Source organism: Odocoileus virginianus, chromosome 7 (genome assembly GCF_023699985.2).
Source record: "Odocoileus virginianus isolate 20LAN1187 ecotype Illinois chromosome 7, Ovbor_1.2, whole genome shotgun sequence".
Taxonomy (NCBI): Eukaryota; Metazoa; Chordata; class Mammalia; order Artiodactyla; family Cervidae; genus Odocoileus; species Odocoileus virginianus.
Window position 1 is genome coordinate 24,352,059 of NC_069680.1, and position 16,460 is coordinate 24,368,518.

Here is a 16,460-nt window from a genome sequence, read left to right on the forward strand (position 1 = left end):
GGATGGCTGCGTAACCCAGGGAATATTAGCCTCTTTCCTTCTTTCACTTTCCTATCGTTGGCTCCGGACCACCAGGTTCTGGTCCATTAAAGGACCCCAACGCTGTCCGGTGACCAGTGGAATCCCCAGGACCAGGGCTGTCACTCAGCTGTCCCTGGAGGGGCCTCTGGTCCCCCGCCACCTCCTGCTGCCTGTGCCTGTTCAGAGCTGCTGTGAGGGGAGACAGGATTAGGACCTGTGATCATTTCTATGAAAATAAGTGTACCAGTCATGCCATGCAGAGCTATGACCATGTTGGAAGGATGACCGAGTAGCAGACTCACAAATGTCTGTCTGTTAAAAAATTCCTTCATGTTGAAAGCAATTCCCAAAATTATCCTTTAGCCACAGTGATAATATCTGATGCTGAATAAGATGGGAACTTCTATGTGCTGATTCCATATGGCCAGTTACACTGTAGGTGGGAATAGTCAAGGTTCTGAGATGACCTTATTAGGACAAGGATTTACTTTCTCTGCCAAAATGATGACCATGGAATTTAAAAATTTTCAGCAGCATCCTAAAATCACTTGGTTTTCTTTCTAGATTGGCGGCCCGCAACAAGTACAGCCGCTCTGAGTAAGTAACACATTTTTCCACCTGACCCACAGGCCTGGGGATTCATTCCAATTCAGAGACATGGGTGCAGTTCTTCCTCTTGGGTCCAGGTTCTGAGCTCACCTCATCTACTCTGGACAGTTGCCTTCACTTGCCAGAGTTATGGATAACTTTACCTATGAGTTGTGGCCTGTGTCACTCAGAACGCTTTTGTCTGCAAGTATTAGGATGGCCACTCACACTCTCTTAATTGGGGCTGGTGCCACGGCTTACATATCGAGGATACTGAGCTATATAGGGCAACCTTCAGGGAGCGCTGAATCCAGAAGTCCCAATGTTCTTTGTCCTCACGCACTTTTCTGACCTCTGCTCGGTTTTGTTTATGAGCTTCACCGTCAGGTTGCTTCCTGCCAGGGGCACTTGTCAGCCGCAAGTCTCCTGCCACAGAGGCGAGAGTCTTTGGTTCTTGATGTTGAGCAGAAATTCCTGGCAGGACTGTGAACAGCCTGTTGGTAATAGGTGACTTCTCCCCAGTCGTCTCCAAGTCCTCCAATGATAGTCACCAATTCCAAGGTTATTTCAAGATTCAAGCTTAAAAAAAAAAGATACAAGATAAGCTTTGTGTGTGAAAGTGACCTGAATATGTATGAATGGATAAGTCTCCAGAATAACCTTGGGCTGAAGGAGTGGGTTCCCACGTAGGGGTGAAAGGCCGAACTCGGCACCTTAGTGGGAACTGGGAAGCTGTGTCAGTGGTCTCCTGCTGCAGAGGCTCATTCTATCCCAGACGTCTGGGATGTAATTTGCGGATGCAGGCTGTGGGCTTCCCCTCTTCCCACCTGCATCCTGAGACAAGATTCAGCCCCTGAATTGCTGAATTTGGGGATGCCATCAGAGAACCTACAGAGCTAGTCCACAGTCCACAGTCAAGTTTTCTATCACACAGACACTGGAGATAAACAGTGATGAACACGCTCAGTCAAGTCCTTATGGACATCAATAACCTAGACCTCAGCAGTCTTTCGCTGGAAGAAATCTGAATCTAGGTCCGAAGCACCTTTTCCTTCAAGAGAAACAGGAGGGTGACTTTTCCTGTCTCCTTCCAGGAACCGAATCGGGCTTGGCCCTGAGGCTGGTGAACGGAGGTGACAGGTGTCAGGGCCGGGTGGAGGTCCTCTACGGAGGCTCCTGGGGCACTGTGTGTGACGACAGCTGGGACACCAACGATGCCAATGTGGTCTGCAGGCAGCTGGAATGTGGCTGGGCCATTTCAGCCCCAGGAAGTGCCCGGTTCGGGCAGGGCTCAGGGCCCATTGTCCTGGACGAAGTGGGCTGCTCGGGGCATGAGACGTACCTGTGGAGCTGCTCCCACAACCCCTGGAACACACACAACTGCCAACATAGCGAGGACGCCAGCGTCATCTGCTCGGGTGGGTCTCAAACAAGCTGGGGATGCTTCTCTGCGTGTGGTTTCTTGCTTACTTTCTGATCCCCTTAAGAAGAATTCTCTACGTTTCCCTTTTCCTTGAAATCCTCTAGTGCTTTGATATTTAGTATAGTAGCTTTTTCTGGCCTTTGGGAATGTAGATGGACAATTAGAACAGAAACACAAACTGAAAGTGACATTATGCCTTCTGCTCCATGCCACATGCAAATCAAGGCAAAAGAGAGCAGGTCTGCCAGGAGGTCTCTGAGCAGAGGTCATGGGCTGCGGCTGCCGGTGGCCCCGGTTCTGCCTCCTGAGTCCTGGACTGTGCCCCCTCCAAGGAACTGGGAAGCACGGTCTGCGCACCAGGACTGCTCTGAGCAGGGCAGTGGCCCTGTGTGACCTGCCAGACCCTGCCTTGTCATCCTCTAAGGTCGAGCCTGACCGATCACACATTCGACTTGACCTGGAGCTGGAGCCCTGTCTCACTGCGTCAGTGGATCCATAAAAACTGGGAGTCTGGCGATTGATTCTGTATCCACTGTGTCATCAAGACACAGAGTCAATCACCTTGACTTTGGAAATAAGGGGTGCTGGTCTGCCGGGACCTCTCAGGAGGAGCCTCTCTGCAGGGTTGAGGATGGCAGAGGCCCCGCACTCCACGGCAGAGTGGTTGCACGGACTGACACCTCAGCTGCTCTGCATCTCAGCATCCCCCCTTTGACCCTGTGAAGCCCCTTCTGTGCACCTTGTCTGACCTGCCTTCTCTCTCCCCCAGCTGCCCAGACCCAGACCACGGCTGTGCCAGGTGAGTCCTGCTGCCTCTCGACTCCGGGATGTCCCCTCCCCTTGAGCAACCCCCAGGGCCCCCAACCAGTAGCCCCAGGAGGGGACTGTGGGGATGCTCCTCCTCTCAGGACCTGTCCTGGTCACTCTAGAGCATGTAGACAGTTCCAGATGAGCCGTAACACTGGCATCCTCTGGACTGGCAGTGTGATTTCAGGACTTCCCGGCTACATAGTGTCTCCCCAGAGCTTTGGGTAACAGGGTGGTCTGTCTTGGGGTCATTTCTGCTTGAACATATTCTCTGGACCAAGAGCTATGTGTATGAAGAGGACAGAACTTTTTCCTGTCCTCAACCCCAGATGGAGTGTAGGCGATGCTATTACCAAGAAGTACCCAGTCAGCAGGGCATGGTGATGGCTCTGTGGGCTGTGCCACCTCCTCAGATGAGTGTGTACCTTTGATGACATGATCTGGGCTCACAGCAAACTCTCAGAAAAGACCTCTGTGTCCCCCAGACCGTGGAGCTTCTCAGACCCCACTGTCCTGATCCCAGGACAGGTTATTAGACCAACCTTGGTTCTACTGACCTTCTTTGTAATCCTGCTTTGTTTCCCCTCCAGACTGGTGGCATCCGACAACTGGCTATGGTGAGCATCATTCAGATCCTGCTAAACTACCAGCACGCAACACTCCAGTCCACAGACATGGGTGCAGTTCTTGCCTCTTGGGTCCAGGTTCTGAGCTCTCCACCTCATCTACTCTGGACAGTTGCCTTCACTTGCCAGAGTTATGGATAACTTTACCTATGAGTTGTGCCATATGTCACTCAGAACGCTTTTGTCTGCAAGTATTAGGATGGCCACTCACACTCTCTTAATTGGGGCTGGTGCCACGGCTTACATGTCGAGGATACTGAGCTATAGGGCAAACTTTAGGGAGCGCTGGATCCAGAAGTCCCAATGTTCTTTGTCCCCACGCACTTTTCTGACCTCTGCTTGGTTTTGTTTATGAGCTTCACTGTCAGGTTGCTTCCTGCCAGGGGCATTTGTCAGCCACAAGTCTCCTGCCACAGAGGCGAGAGTCTTTGATTCTTGATGTTGAGCAGAAATTCCTGGTGGGATTGTGAACAGCCTGCTGGTAATAGAGGCCTTCTCCCCAGTCATCTCCAAGTCCTCCAATGATAGTCACCAATTCCAAGGTTATTTCAGGATTCAAGCTTATGAAAAAAAAAAAGGTTTCAAGATAAGCTTTGTGTGTGAAAGTACCTGAATATGTATTGAATGGAAAAGTCTTCAGAATAACCTTGGGCTGATGGAGTGGGCTCCCACATAGGGCTGAATGGCTGAACCTGGCTCCTTGGTGGGAACTGGGAAGCTGTGTCAGTGGTCTCCTGCTGCAGAGGCTCATTTTCTCCAGGGGTCTGGCATGCAATTTGCGGATGCAGGCTGTGGGCTTCCCCTCTTCCCACCTGCACCCTGAGATTGGATTCAGTCCCTGAATTGCTGAATTTGGGGAAGATATCAGAGAACCTGCAGAGCCTGTCCACAGTCCACAGCCAAGGTTTCTATCACACAGACACTGGAGATACACAGTGATGAACACGCTCAGTCAAGCCTGAGGGACATCACTACCTAGTCCTCAGCAGCCTTTCCCTGGAAGATTCTGAATCTCAGTCGCCAGTGCCTCTTCCTTCAGGAGAAACAGGAGGGTGACTTTTCCTGTCTCCTTCCAGGAACCGAATCGGGCTTGGCCCTGAGGCTTGTGAATGGAGGTGACAGATGTCAGGGCCGGGTGGAGGTCCTGTACCGAGGCTCCTGGGGCACCGTGTGTGACGATAGTTGGGACATCACCGACGCCAGCGTGGTCTGCAGGCAGCTGGGCTGTGGCTGGGCCGTTTCAGCCCCAGGAAGTGCCCGGTTCGGGCAGGGCTCAGGGCCCATTGTCCTGGATGACGTGGGCTGCTCAGGGTACGAGACTTACCTGTGGAGCTGCTCCCACAACCCCTGGAACACACACAACTGTGGACACCATGAGGATGCCAGCGTCATCTGCTCAGGTTGGTTTCTATGACCTGCATTTTTGTGAGTGATTTTCTCCCAAACAAGAGCTCTTCTTTGCAGTGGGCTCAATCACACTGAGCTTCCATGGAAGTTGGGTGGTTTCACCGACTCCATCACTGATAGACGTCAGTCCTGGATTTCATGGATCCACTGCAGCCCCTTCTGTATTGGACCCCTAGAGCAGGGTGGTGTTTTCAGATTGTAAGAGCAAATTCCCCTCAGACTTTTTTCAGTTGTGGAGACTGATGTCTGAGCTTGATATTTCATATTCAGCTCTCCTGGACAAATCCCGGGCTGCCCTTTTCAGGCCATGGAAGGATGGGCACTCAGCAGTTCTCTCAGGGACCTGATGGGTGTCTTGCGTTGAACCTGGGTGCTGAGGCTGATCATGCTTCCTCTTTGTTGCAGCTGCACAGATCAACTCCTCAACTCCAGGTGAGTTCTGGCTGCCCCACGCAGTGAGACTCCTCTCTGGGATTCCACTTCTCAGGTTTCGAGAAGAAGAACACCCTCTTCCTAGGGACTCATTTCCCTCGGAGGACTCTGGAGGCTCTCCACTGACCAGTGGAATCCCCAGGGCCAGGGCTGTCACTCAGCTGTCCCTGGAGCGACCTCTGGTCCCCTGCCACCTCCTGCTGCCAGTATCTGCTCAGAGCTGCTATGAGGGGAAGCAGGATTAGATCCTCTGATCATTTCTATGAAAATAAGTATCCGAGTCATGCCATGCAGAACTGTGACCACTTTAGAACCATGACCAAGCAGCAGACTCGCAAGTATCTATCCATTAAAAAATTTCTTCAGTTCAAAGCACTTTCCAAAATGATCTTTTCCCACAGTATAATATCTACTCCTGAATCAGGTGGGAACTTCTTCTATGTGCTTAGTCCATGTGGCCAGTAACACTGTAGGTGGAAATAGTCAAGGTTCTGAGACATCCTTATTAGGACAAGGATTTCCTTTCTCCACCAATATGATGACCATGGACTTTAAAGTTTTTCAGCAGTATCCTAAAATCACTTGTTTTTTGTTCTAGGTTGGTGGCCCCTACCAACCACAACCACTCAGAGTAAGTAACACATATTTCCACCTGACCCACAGGCCTTGGGTTTCCTCTTCCCAGGCTTGGCTGCTGGTACCGGGCTGTAGTCAAGGTGCTCACTCTCCAATGAGTTCACCTCTCCTGACTGTCCTGCCACATGATGTCCCCGCAGCTGATGTCCCAACCCCAGGAGGGTTGGGCCTCTCTCCTGCTCTTCTTTGTCTTTTACTAGTCTGATCAGGATGAGATTCCTACGTCTAGTCAGTCTCCAGATAATGCTGACCACCTGTTTAGGTCCAACTCCTCGGCTGGGACACCAGTCCCAGCAAAAGGTCCCAACAGCCTGCCTCTGGGTTGCCATGAACCACTGCTCACTACCCCACCCTGCTTCCAGATCTTTCCTCCGCATCACCATCCTTCCCTCCTCACCACGGGCTGCTTACAGCAGCAGCTGCTTTAAGCTGCCCCATCCCCGTGATCCATTCTATCAATGATGTGGTCTTCATCCAATGGCAAGGTCAATCCCTCACATTGAGGAGGGGACATCAAGTCTGTAAGAGCGAAATTGCCCAAATATTTGCTGCTGTTTGTGAAGAATGATATGTGAGATTGATGTTTTCTATTCAGCTCCCTAGTGCAACTCCTAGGCCTCCCTTCTCTGGCCATGAAGAGGCCGGGCACTCAGCATCTCTCTCAGGAAACTGATGGGTTCATTGCAGCCCATCGTGGATGCTGAAGTTGATCATGTTTCCTCTTTCTTGCAGGACCAAGTATCAACTTCTCCACTCCCGGTGAGTCCCGGCAGCCCCACCCAGCCAAGGTTTGTCTCTGGGAATCCACCCTCTCAGGTTTCCAGAAGGAGAAGAGCAGACGCTACCTGGGGAGTCATTTCCCTCTGAGGACTCTGGAGGCTGATCAGTGACCAGTGGAATCTCCAGGACCAGGGCTGTCACTAAGCTCTCCCTTGAGTGACGTCTGGTCTCCTGCCGCCTCCTGATGCCCGTGCCTGTTCAGAGCTGCTGTGGAGTGGAGAGGATTAGGTCCTCTGATCACTTCTGTGAAAATAAGTGTCCTAGTCATGGCAAGCAGAACTGTCATGCCAACCACTTTAGAACCATGGCCTAGTAACAGCCTCACGAATGTCTATCCGTTAAGCCATTCCTTCAGGTTGAAAGCAATTCCCAAAAGGATCCTTAGGCTACAGTGTTAATATCTGCTGCTGAATAAGCTGGGAACTTCTCTCTACTTAGCACATGTGGCCAGTTACACTGTAGGTGGGAATAGTCAAGGTTCTGAGGCGTCCTTGTTAGGACAAGGATTTACTTTCTCCACCAAAGTGATGACCATGGACTTTAAAATTATTCAGCAACATCCTAAAATCACTTCCTTTTCTTTCTAGACTGGTGGCCCCCAACAACTACAACCACTCAGAGTAAGTAACACATATTCCCACCTGACTCGCAGGCCTTGGGTTTCCTCTCCCCAGGCTTGACTGCTGGTCTCCAGGCTGCAGTCAGGGTGCTCATCCTTCAATGAGGTCACCTCTCCTGACTTTCCTGCCACATGACATCCCCAAAGCTGATGTTCCCAACCCCAGGAGGGTTGGCCATCTCTCCAGACTCTTTTTGTCCTTGACTATTCTGACCAGCTTGAGATTCTGATCGCTGGTCAGACTCTTGACGATGCTGACCTCCAGGTTAGGTCCCACTCCTCGCTAGGACACTAGGCGTGGGTCAGTGCAGCCTGGATGGACTCTGCTTCAGCGTCACCAGCAAAGGCTCCAAACAACGTGCTTCTGAGTTGCCACTGAACCACCTCTCACTGCCCTACCCCGCTCCACATCTTTCCTCCGCATCCCCATCCTTCCTTCCTCACCACCTGGCTCCCTACAGCAGCAGCGGCTTCAGGCTGCCCCACCCCCATGATCCATTCTCTCAGTGATGCTCATTCTCACCCAATGTCAAGGTCAGTCGCTCACATCGAGGAGGGGACGTCAAGTTTGTAAGAGTGAAATTGCCCCAATATTTGCTGTTGTTTGTGAAGACAGATATGTGAGACTGATATTTCCTATTCAGCTCCCTCGTTCAACTATTAGGCTGCCCTTCTCTGGCCATGGTGGGGCCGGGCACTCAGCATCTCTCTCAGGAAACTGATGGGTTCATTGCAGCCCATTGTGGATGCTGAAGCTGATCATGCTTCCTCTTTCTTGCAGGACCAGGAATCAACTTCTCCACTCCAGGTGAGTCCCGGCAGCCCCACCCAGCCAGGTGTGTCTCTGGGATTCCACCCTATCAGGTTTCCAGAAGGAGAAGAGCAGACGCCACCTGGGGAGTCATGTCTCTCTGAGGACTCGAGTCTGTTCAGTGACCTGCCAAGTCCCCAGGACCACGCTGTCACTCAGCTCTCCCTGGAGAGACCTCTGGTCCCCTGCCACATCCTGCTGCCTGTGCCTGTTCAGTGTGAGAGAGAGGATTGGGGCCTCTGATCACTTCTGCGAAAATAAGTGTCCCGCTCATGCCATGCAGAACTGTGACCATTCTCAAAACCATTTTCAAAAGCAGCCTTACAGACCTTCATCTGTTAAATACTCCTGCACGTTGAGAATAACCCCCAAATGATCTTTACGGCGCCTTGAAAACACCTGGTGCCCAAGATGGAAAGGCGTGCTGCTGCGGACGCCCGTCCTTTAGGCCAGTCTCCGTGTAGGTGGGAACGGTCAAGGCTCTGAGAAGTCCTGCAGGGGGGAAAAGGACTTCCTGAGGACACTCATCCGGAGGACGATCTCTTGTCCCAGCACCCCCGGAGACCCATCACAACGGGGATGTTCCTCTCTCTCCGCTCTGCAGGCTCCTTTCCAGGTTGTGGCGGCTTCTTCTTCAGTGCCAGTGGGAACTTTTCCAGCCCATTCTACCCTGGATACTACCCCAACAATGCCAACTGTGTCTGGGAAATACAAGTGAACCCCGGCTACCTCATAAACCTGGGCTTCGACAGTCTGCAGTAAGTAACCCCCAGGCCACCTGGAGAAGGAGGCGTCTTCCATGGACCACCCTGTGGTTTGAGTGGGGTCCTGGGCTGGGAGGCCTTCCCCTCTCAGGTCCCATGGACTACATTTCACGTTTCTCTGATCCCCACCAGGAAGTATTAGTCTCGATATTAGGCAGTCCCTTGATCTGATTAAGGAAGAGCAAGAAGAAGATCTTAGATTCAAGGGCATTTCTCATAAAGTCCAAAATATCTACAAAGTTTATGAGCAGCGGACATTCTGATGTTGACATGAATCCCCTTTTCCATACAGGTTGGAGACACACAGTAGCTGCAGTTATGACTATGTTGAAATCCTTAATGGACCACTGAGCAGCAATGCCTCAGCGAGGAGAATCTGTCGTTACACCAGGGAAATATTCACTTCTCATTCCAACCGATTGACTGTTCGATTTCGGAGTGACGGCAGTGTCCCAAACACTGGTTTTTCTGCTTGGTATAACTCCTTTCCAAGAGGTGAGTACAAGGCATAGAGAAAAGATCCGTGGTTACCAAGAGGATGGGGTTTGGGGATTGGGTGGATGCAGATTTGGGGATTAGCAGATGCAAACTACTACATATCAAGTGGATGAGCAAGGTCCCACTGTAGAGAACCGGGAGCTCTATTCTGTGACCTGTGATAAACTGTATGGAAAGAATATGGAAGTGGATACGGAAAAGAATACATCTGGAGAATGAGGGATCTGAGCTCTGTGATGTCAGGAGCTCCTTCCAGGTGGATCGTGTAGCTGTTCACTCACTGATCAGTGTCACTGGGTGGGTTTTGGGATGGGGAAAGAACCAGGGGTTAATTGGCTTTGGGTGTTTGCTGAGGGATGGGGTCATCACCTCTTAGAGCGTGTGTCTTTCAGACGTCAGCTTGAGATTGGTGAATTGGAACTCCTCCCGTCCCACATGTGCTGGGCGTGTGGAAATCTACCATGGTGGCCAGTGGGGAACAGTGTGTGATGACAACTGGGACATTCAAGATGCCCAGGTGGTGTGCAGACAGCTGGGCTGTGGATCTGCAGTCTCAGCCCCAGGAAATGCCTACTTTGGCTCTGGCTCTGGCCCCATCACCTTGGACGACGTGGCGTGCTCAGGGGCAGAGGCTAACCTCTGGCAGTGCCGGAACCGAGGCTGGTTCTCCCACAATTGTGGCCACTATGAAGATGCTGGAGTCATTTGCTCAGGTATTGGGTGATGTCGTATGTGGAAGGCTCCTTTCACCTCGGGGCTTTTGGAAACTGGAGCAGTGGAAACTGGAGGCCAGTGACTGATGGTGTCTGTGGCTAGTTCAGGGCGTGGCGGTGGGCAGGAGCTTGTCAGAGTTCCCCTTGACCTGTGCACTCCAGGAGACCTTGCAGAGGCCACTTGATCTCTGGTCCTGTGCTGAACACTCAGCTGGTATCCAGCTTTCATTATTCTCCCATTTGCTTTATGGGCTTCCCTCATGGGTCAGAGGGTAAAGAATTCACCTAAAGCAGAAGATGCTGGTTTGATCCCTGCCTCTGCTATATTCCCTGGAGAAGGAAATGCAACGCACTCCAGTACTCTTGCCTGGAGAATCCCATGTTCAGAGGAGCCAGGCAGGCTACAGTCCAGGGGGCCCCTAAAGTGTCTGAGATGAGTTAGCCTCTAAGCAATAACAACTTGGTGCTGAGGCTGATCGTGCTTCCTCTTTCTTGCAGATGCACAGATCAACTCCTCCACTCCGGGTGAGTCCCTGCAGCCCCACGAGCCAGCCTCCTCTCTGGGATTCCGCTTCTCAGGTTTCCAGAAGGAGAAGAACAGCCTCCTCAGGGGGAGTCATTTCCCTCTGAGGACTCTGGAGGCTGATCAGTGACCAGTGGAATCTCCAGGGCCAGGGCTGTCACTAAGCTCTCCCTAGAGAGACGTCTGGTCTCCTGCCGCCACCTGATGCCCGTGCCTGTTCAGAGCTGCTGTGGAGTGGAGAGGATTAGGTCCTCTGATCACTTCTGTGAAAATAAGTGTCCTAGTCATGGCAAGCAGAACTGTCATGCCAACCACTTTAGAACCATGGCCTAGTAACAGCCTCACAAATGTCTATCTGTTAAGCCATTCCTTCAGGTTGAAAGCAATCCCCAAAAGGATCCTTAGGCTACAGTGTTAATATCTGCTGCTGAATAAGCTGGGAACTTCTCTCTACTTAGCACATGTGGCCAGTTACACTGTAGGTGGGAATAGTCAAAGTTCTGAGGCGTCCTTGTTAGGACAAGGATTTACTTTCTCCACCAAAGTGATGACCATGGACTTTAAAATTATTCAGCAACATCCTAAAATCACTTCCTTTTCTTTCTAGACTGGTGGCCCCCAACAACTACAACCACTCAGAGTAAGTAACACATATTTCCATCTGACCCACAGGCCTTGGGTTTCCTCTTCCCAGGCTTGGCTGCTGGTACCGGGCTGTAGTCAAGGTGCTCACTCTCCAATGAGTTCACCTCTCCTGACTGTCCTGCCACATGATGTCCCCGCAGCTGATGTCCCAACCCCAGGAGGGTTGGGCCTCTCTCCTGCTCTTCTTTGTCTTTTACTAGTCTGATCAGGATGAGATTCCTATGTCTAGTCAGTCTCCAGATAATGCTGACCACCTGTTTAGGTCCAACTCCTCGGCTGGGACACCAGTCCCAGCAAAAGGTCCCAACAGCCTGCCTCTGGGTTGCCATGAACCACTGCTCACTACCCCACCCTGCTTCCAGATCTTTCCTCCGCATCACCATCCTTCCCTCCTCACCACTGGGCTGCCTACAGCAGCAGCAACTTTAAGCTTCCCCATCCCCGTGATCCATTCTATCAATGATGGTGGTCTACACCCAATGGCAAGGTCAATCCCTCACATTGAGGAGGGGACATCAAGTTTGTAAGAGCGAAATTGCCCAAATATTTGCTGCTGTTTGTGAAGAATGATATGTGAGATTGATGTTTTCTATTCAGCTCCCTAGTGCAACTCCTAGGCCTCCCTTCTCTGGCCATGAAGAGGCCGGGCACTCAGCATCTCTCTCAGGAAACTGATGGGTTCATTGCAGCCCATCGTGGATGCTGAAGTTGATCATGTTTCCTCTTTCTTGCAGGACCAAGTATCAACTTCTCCACTCCCGGTGAGTCCCGGCAGCCCCACCCAGCCAAGGTTTGTCTCTGGGAATCCACCCTCTCAGGTTTCCAGAAGGAGAAGAGCAGACGCTACCTGGGGAGTCATTTCCCTCTGAGGACTCTGGAGGCTGATCAGTGACCAGGGGAATCTCCAGGGCCAGGGCTGTCACTCAGCTCTCCCTTGAGAGACGTCTGGTCTTCCGCCGCCTCCTGATGCCTGTGCCTGTTCAGAGCTGCTGTGGAGTGGAGAGGATTAGGTCCTCTGATCACTTCTGTGAAAATAAGTGTCCTAGTCATGGCAAGCAGAACTGTCATGCCAACCACTTTAGAACCATGGCCTAGTAACAGCCTCACGAATGTCTATCCGTTAAGCCATTCCTTCAGGTTGAAAGCAATTCCCAAAAGGATCCTTAGGCTACAGTGTTAATATCTGCTGCTGAATAAGCTGGGAACTTCTCTCTACTTAGCACATGTGGCCAGTTACACTGTAGGTGGGAATAGTCAAGGTTCTGAGGCGTCCTTGTTAGGACAAGGATTTACTTTCTCCACCAAAGTGATGACCATGGACTTTAAAATTATTCAGCAACATCCTAAAATCACTTCCTTTTCTTTCTAGACTGGTGGCCCCCAACAACTACAACCACTCAGAGTAAGTAACACATTTTCCCACCTGACTCGCAGGCCTTGGGTTTCCTCTCCCCAGGCTTGGCTGCTGGTCTCCAGGCTGCAGTCAGGGTGCTCATCCTTCAATGAGGTCACCTCTCCTGACTTCTGCCATGCGATGTCCCCACAGCTGATGTCCTAACCCGAGGAGGGCTGGACCTCTTTACAGGCTCTTTTTGTCCTTAGTTATTCTGACCTGTGAGATTCAGATCTCTGGTCAGACTCTTGATGATGCTGACCTCCAGGTTAGGTCTCACCCCTCGCTAGGACACTAGTCCCTGGTCAGTGCAGCCTGGATGGACTCTGCTTCAGTGTCACCAGCAAAGGCTCCAAACAGCCTGCTTCTGAGTTGCCACTGAACCACCCCTCACTGCCCCACCCCAATCCACATCTTTCCTCCGCATCCCCATCCTTCCTTCCTCACCACCTGGCTCCCTACAGCAGCAGCGGCTTCAGGCTGCCCCACCCCCATGATCCATTCTCTCAGTGATGCTCATTCTCACCCAATGTCAAGGTCAGTCCCTCACATCGAGGAGGGGACGTCAAGTTTGTAAGAGTGAAATCGCCCCAATATTTGCTGTTGTTTGTGAAGATAGATATGTGAGATTGATGTTTCCTATTCAGCTCCCTGGTACAACTTCTAGGCTGCCCTTCTCTGGCCATGGAGGGGCCAGGCACTCAGCATCTCTCTCAGGAAACTGATGGGTTCATTGCAGCCCATCGTGGATGCTGAAGCTGATCATGCTTCCTTTTTTCTTGCAGGACCAGGAATCAACTTCTCCACTCCAGGTGAGTCCCGGCAGCCCCACCCAGCCAGGTGTGTCTCTGGGATTCCACCCTATCAGGTTTCCAGAAGGAGAAGAGCAGACGCCACCTGGGGAGTCATGTCTCTCTGAGGACTCGAGTCTGTTCAGTGACCTGCCAAGTCCCCAGGACCACGGCTGTCACTCAGCTCTCCCTGGAGAGACCTCTGGTCCCCTGCCACATCCTGCTGCCTGTGCCTGTTCAGTGTGAGAGAGAGGACTGGGACCTCTGATCACTTCTGTGAAAATAAGTGTCCCGCTCATGCCATGCAGAACTGTGACCATTCTCAAAACCATTTTCAAAAGCAGCCTTACAGACCTTCATCTGTTAAATACTCCTGCACGTTGAGAATAACCCCCAAATGATCTTTATGGCGCCTTGAAAACACCTGGTGCCCAAGATGGAAAGGCGTGCTGCTGCGGACGCCCGTCCTTTAGGCCAGTCTCCGTGTAGGTGGGAACGGTCAAGGCTCTGAGAAGTCCTGCAGGGGGGAAAAGGACTTCCTGAGGACACTCATCCGGAGGACGATCTCTTGTCCCAGCACCCCCGGAGACCCGCCACAATGGGGATGTTCCTCTCTCTCCGCTCTGCAGGCTCCTTTCCAGGTTGTGGCGGCTTCTTCTTCAGTGCCAGTGGGAACTTTTCCAGCCCATTCTACCCTGGATACTACCCCAACAATGCCAACTGTGTCTGGGAAATACAAGTGAACCCCGGCTACCTCATAAACCTGGGCTTCGACAGTCTGCAGTAAGTAACCCCCAGGCCACCTGGAGAAGGAGGCGTCTTCCATGGACCACCCTGTGGTTTGAGTGGGGTCCTGGGCTGGGAGGCCTTCCCCTCTCAGGTCCCATGGACTACATTTCACGTTTCTCTGATCCCCACCAGGAAGTATCAGTCTCTATACTGGGCAGTCCCTTGATCTGATTAAGGAAGAGCAAGAAGAAGATCTTAGATTCAAGGGCATTTCTCATAAAGTCCAAAATATCTACAAAGTTTATGAGCAGCGGACATTCTGATGTTGACATGAATCCCCTTTTCCATACAGGTTGGAGACACACAGTAGCTGCAGTTATGACTATGTTGAAATCCTTAATGGACCACTGAGCAGCAATGCCTCAGCGAGGAGAATCTGTCGTTACACCAGGGAAATATTCACTTCTCATTCCAACCGATTGACTGTTCGATTTCGGAGTGACGGCAGTGTCCCAAACACTGGTTTTTCTGCTTGGTATAACTCCTTTCCAAGAGGTGAGTACAAGGCATAGAGAAAAGATCCGTGGTTACCAAGAGGATGGGGTTTGGGGATTGGGTGGATGCGGATTTGGGGATTAGCAGATGCAAACTACTGCATATCAAATGGATAAGCAAGGTCCCACTGTAGAGAACCGGGAGCTCTATTCTGTGACCTGTGATAAACTGTGTGGGAAGAATATGGAAGTGGATACGGAAAAGAATACATCTGGAGAATGAGGGATCTGAGCTCTGTGATGTCAGGAGCTCCTTCCAGGTGGATCGTGTAGCTGTTCACTCACTGATCAGTGTCATTGGGTGGGTTTTGGGATGGGGAAAGAACCAGGGGTTAATTGGCTTTGGGTGTTTGCTGGGGGATGGGGTCATCACCTCTTAGAGCGTGTGTCTTTCAGATGTCAGCTTGAGATTGGTGAATTGGAACTCCTCCCGTCCCACATGTGCTGGGCGTGTGGAAATCTACCATGGTGGCCAGTGGGGAACAGTGTGTGATGACAACTGGGACATTCAAGATGCCCAGGTGGTGTGCAGACAGCTGGGCTGTGGATCTGCAGTCTCAGCCCCAGGAAATGCCTACTTTGGCTCTGGCTCTGGCCCCATCACCTTGGACGACGTGGCGTGCTCAGGGGCAGAGGCTAACCTCTGGCAGTGCCGGAACCGAGGCTGGTTCTCCCACAATTGTGGCCACTATGAAGATGCTGGAGTCATTTGCTCAGGTATTGGGTGATGTCGTATGTGGAAGGCTCCTTTCACCTCGGGGCTTTTGGAAACTGGAGCAGTGGAAACTGGAGGCCAGTGACTGATGGTGTCTGTGGCTAGTTCAGGGCGTGGCGGTGGGCAGGAGCTTGTCAGAGTTCCCCTTGACCTGTGCACTCCAGGAGACCTTGCAGAGGCCACTTGATCTCTGGTCCTTGTGCTGAACACTCAGCTGGTATCCAGCTTATCATTATTCTCCCATTTGCTTTATGGGCTTCCCTCATGGGTCAGAGGGTAAATAATTCACCTAAAAGCAGAAGATCCTGGTTTGATCCCTGGGTCTACTATATTCCCTGGAGAAGGAAATGCAACCCACTCCAGTATTCTTGCCTGGAGAATCCCATGTTCAGAGGAGCCAGGCAGGCTACAGTCCAGGGGGCCCCTAAAGTGTCTGAGATGAGTTAGCCTCTAAGCAATAACAACTTGGTGCTGAGGCTGATCATGCTTCCTCTTTCTTGCAGATGCACAGATCAACTCCTCCACTCCACGTGAGTCCATGCAGCCCCACTCAGCCAGATTCCTCTCTGGTATTCCGCCTCTCAGGTTTCCAATAGAAGAACAGCCTCCTCCAGGGGAATCATTTCCCTCCGAGGACTCTGGAGGCTGTTCAGTGACCAGCTGAGTCCCTAAGACCTGGGCTGTCACTCAGGTCTCCCTGGAGGGACCTCTGGTTCCCTGTCACTTCCTGGGGTCTGTGCTGATACAGTTGGCTGTGGGAGGGGAGAGGATTAGGTCCTCTGATCATTTCTATGAAAATAAGTGTCCCATTCATGCCATGCAGAATTGTGACCATCATAGAACCATGACCGAATAGCAGCCCTACAGAGGTTTATCTGTTAAATAATCCTTCATGTTGAGAGCAATTCCCCAAATGGTCTTTATGACACAAGGAAAATATCTGGTGCAAATATGTTTGGATGTGCTGTGTTCTCTAACTACTTTT

General features: G+C 51.6%; 1 protein-coding gene across 21 annotated transcripts in view; it reads left to right on the top strand.

Moving 5' to 3' along the window:
- The window catches only part of DMBT1 (deleted in malignant brain tumors 1), a 61,712-nt gene that overhangs the window by 31,645 nt on the left and 13,607 nt on the right, over positions 1-16,460 (top strand). For 6 of the 21 annotated variants that reach the window (XM_070470343.1, XM_070470344.1, XM_070470347.1 and 3 more), the window contains 22 exons: positions 586-618; positions 1,704-2,027; positions 2,802-2,831; positions 3,430-3,456; positions 4,542-4,865; positions 5,278-5,304; positions 5,903-5,935; positions 6,673-6,699; positions 7,308-7,340; positions 8,121-8,147; positions 8,755-8,908; positions 9,207-9,409; positions 9,805-10,125; positions 10,624-10,650; positions 11,256-11,288; positions 12,028-12,054; positions 12,663-12,695; positions 13,472-13,498; positions 14,107-14,260; positions 14,559-14,761; positions 15,157-15,477; positions 15,979-16,005. In XM_070470343.1, the coding sequence (XP_070326444.1) occupies positions 586-618; positions 1,704-2,027; positions 2,802-2,831; positions 3,430-3,456; positions 4,542-4,865; positions 5,278-5,304; positions 5,903-5,935; positions 6,673-6,699; positions 7,308-7,340; positions 8,121-8,147; positions 8,755-8,908; positions 9,207-9,409; positions 9,805-10,125; positions 10,624-10,650; positions 11,256-11,288; positions 12,028-12,054; positions 12,663-12,695; positions 13,472-13,498; positions 14,107-14,260; positions 14,559-14,761; positions 15,157-15,477; positions 15,979-16,005 (2,415 nt within the window). The remainder of the gene's footprint in view (positions 1-585; positions 619-1,703; positions 2,028-2,801; positions 2,832-3,429; positions 3,457-4,541; positions 4,866-5,277; positions 5,305-5,902; positions 5,936-6,672; positions 6,700-7,307; positions 7,341-8,120; positions 8,148-8,754; positions 8,909-9,206; positions 9,410-9,804; positions 10,126-10,623; positions 10,651-11,255; positions 11,289-12,027; positions 12,055-12,662; positions 12,696-13,471; positions 13,499-14,106; positions 14,261-14,558; positions 14,762-15,156; positions 15,478-15,978; positions 16,006-16,460) is intronic. The other 15 variants (XM_070470348.1, XM_070470355.1, XM_070470357.1 and 12 more) reach the window with 11 other exon arrangements.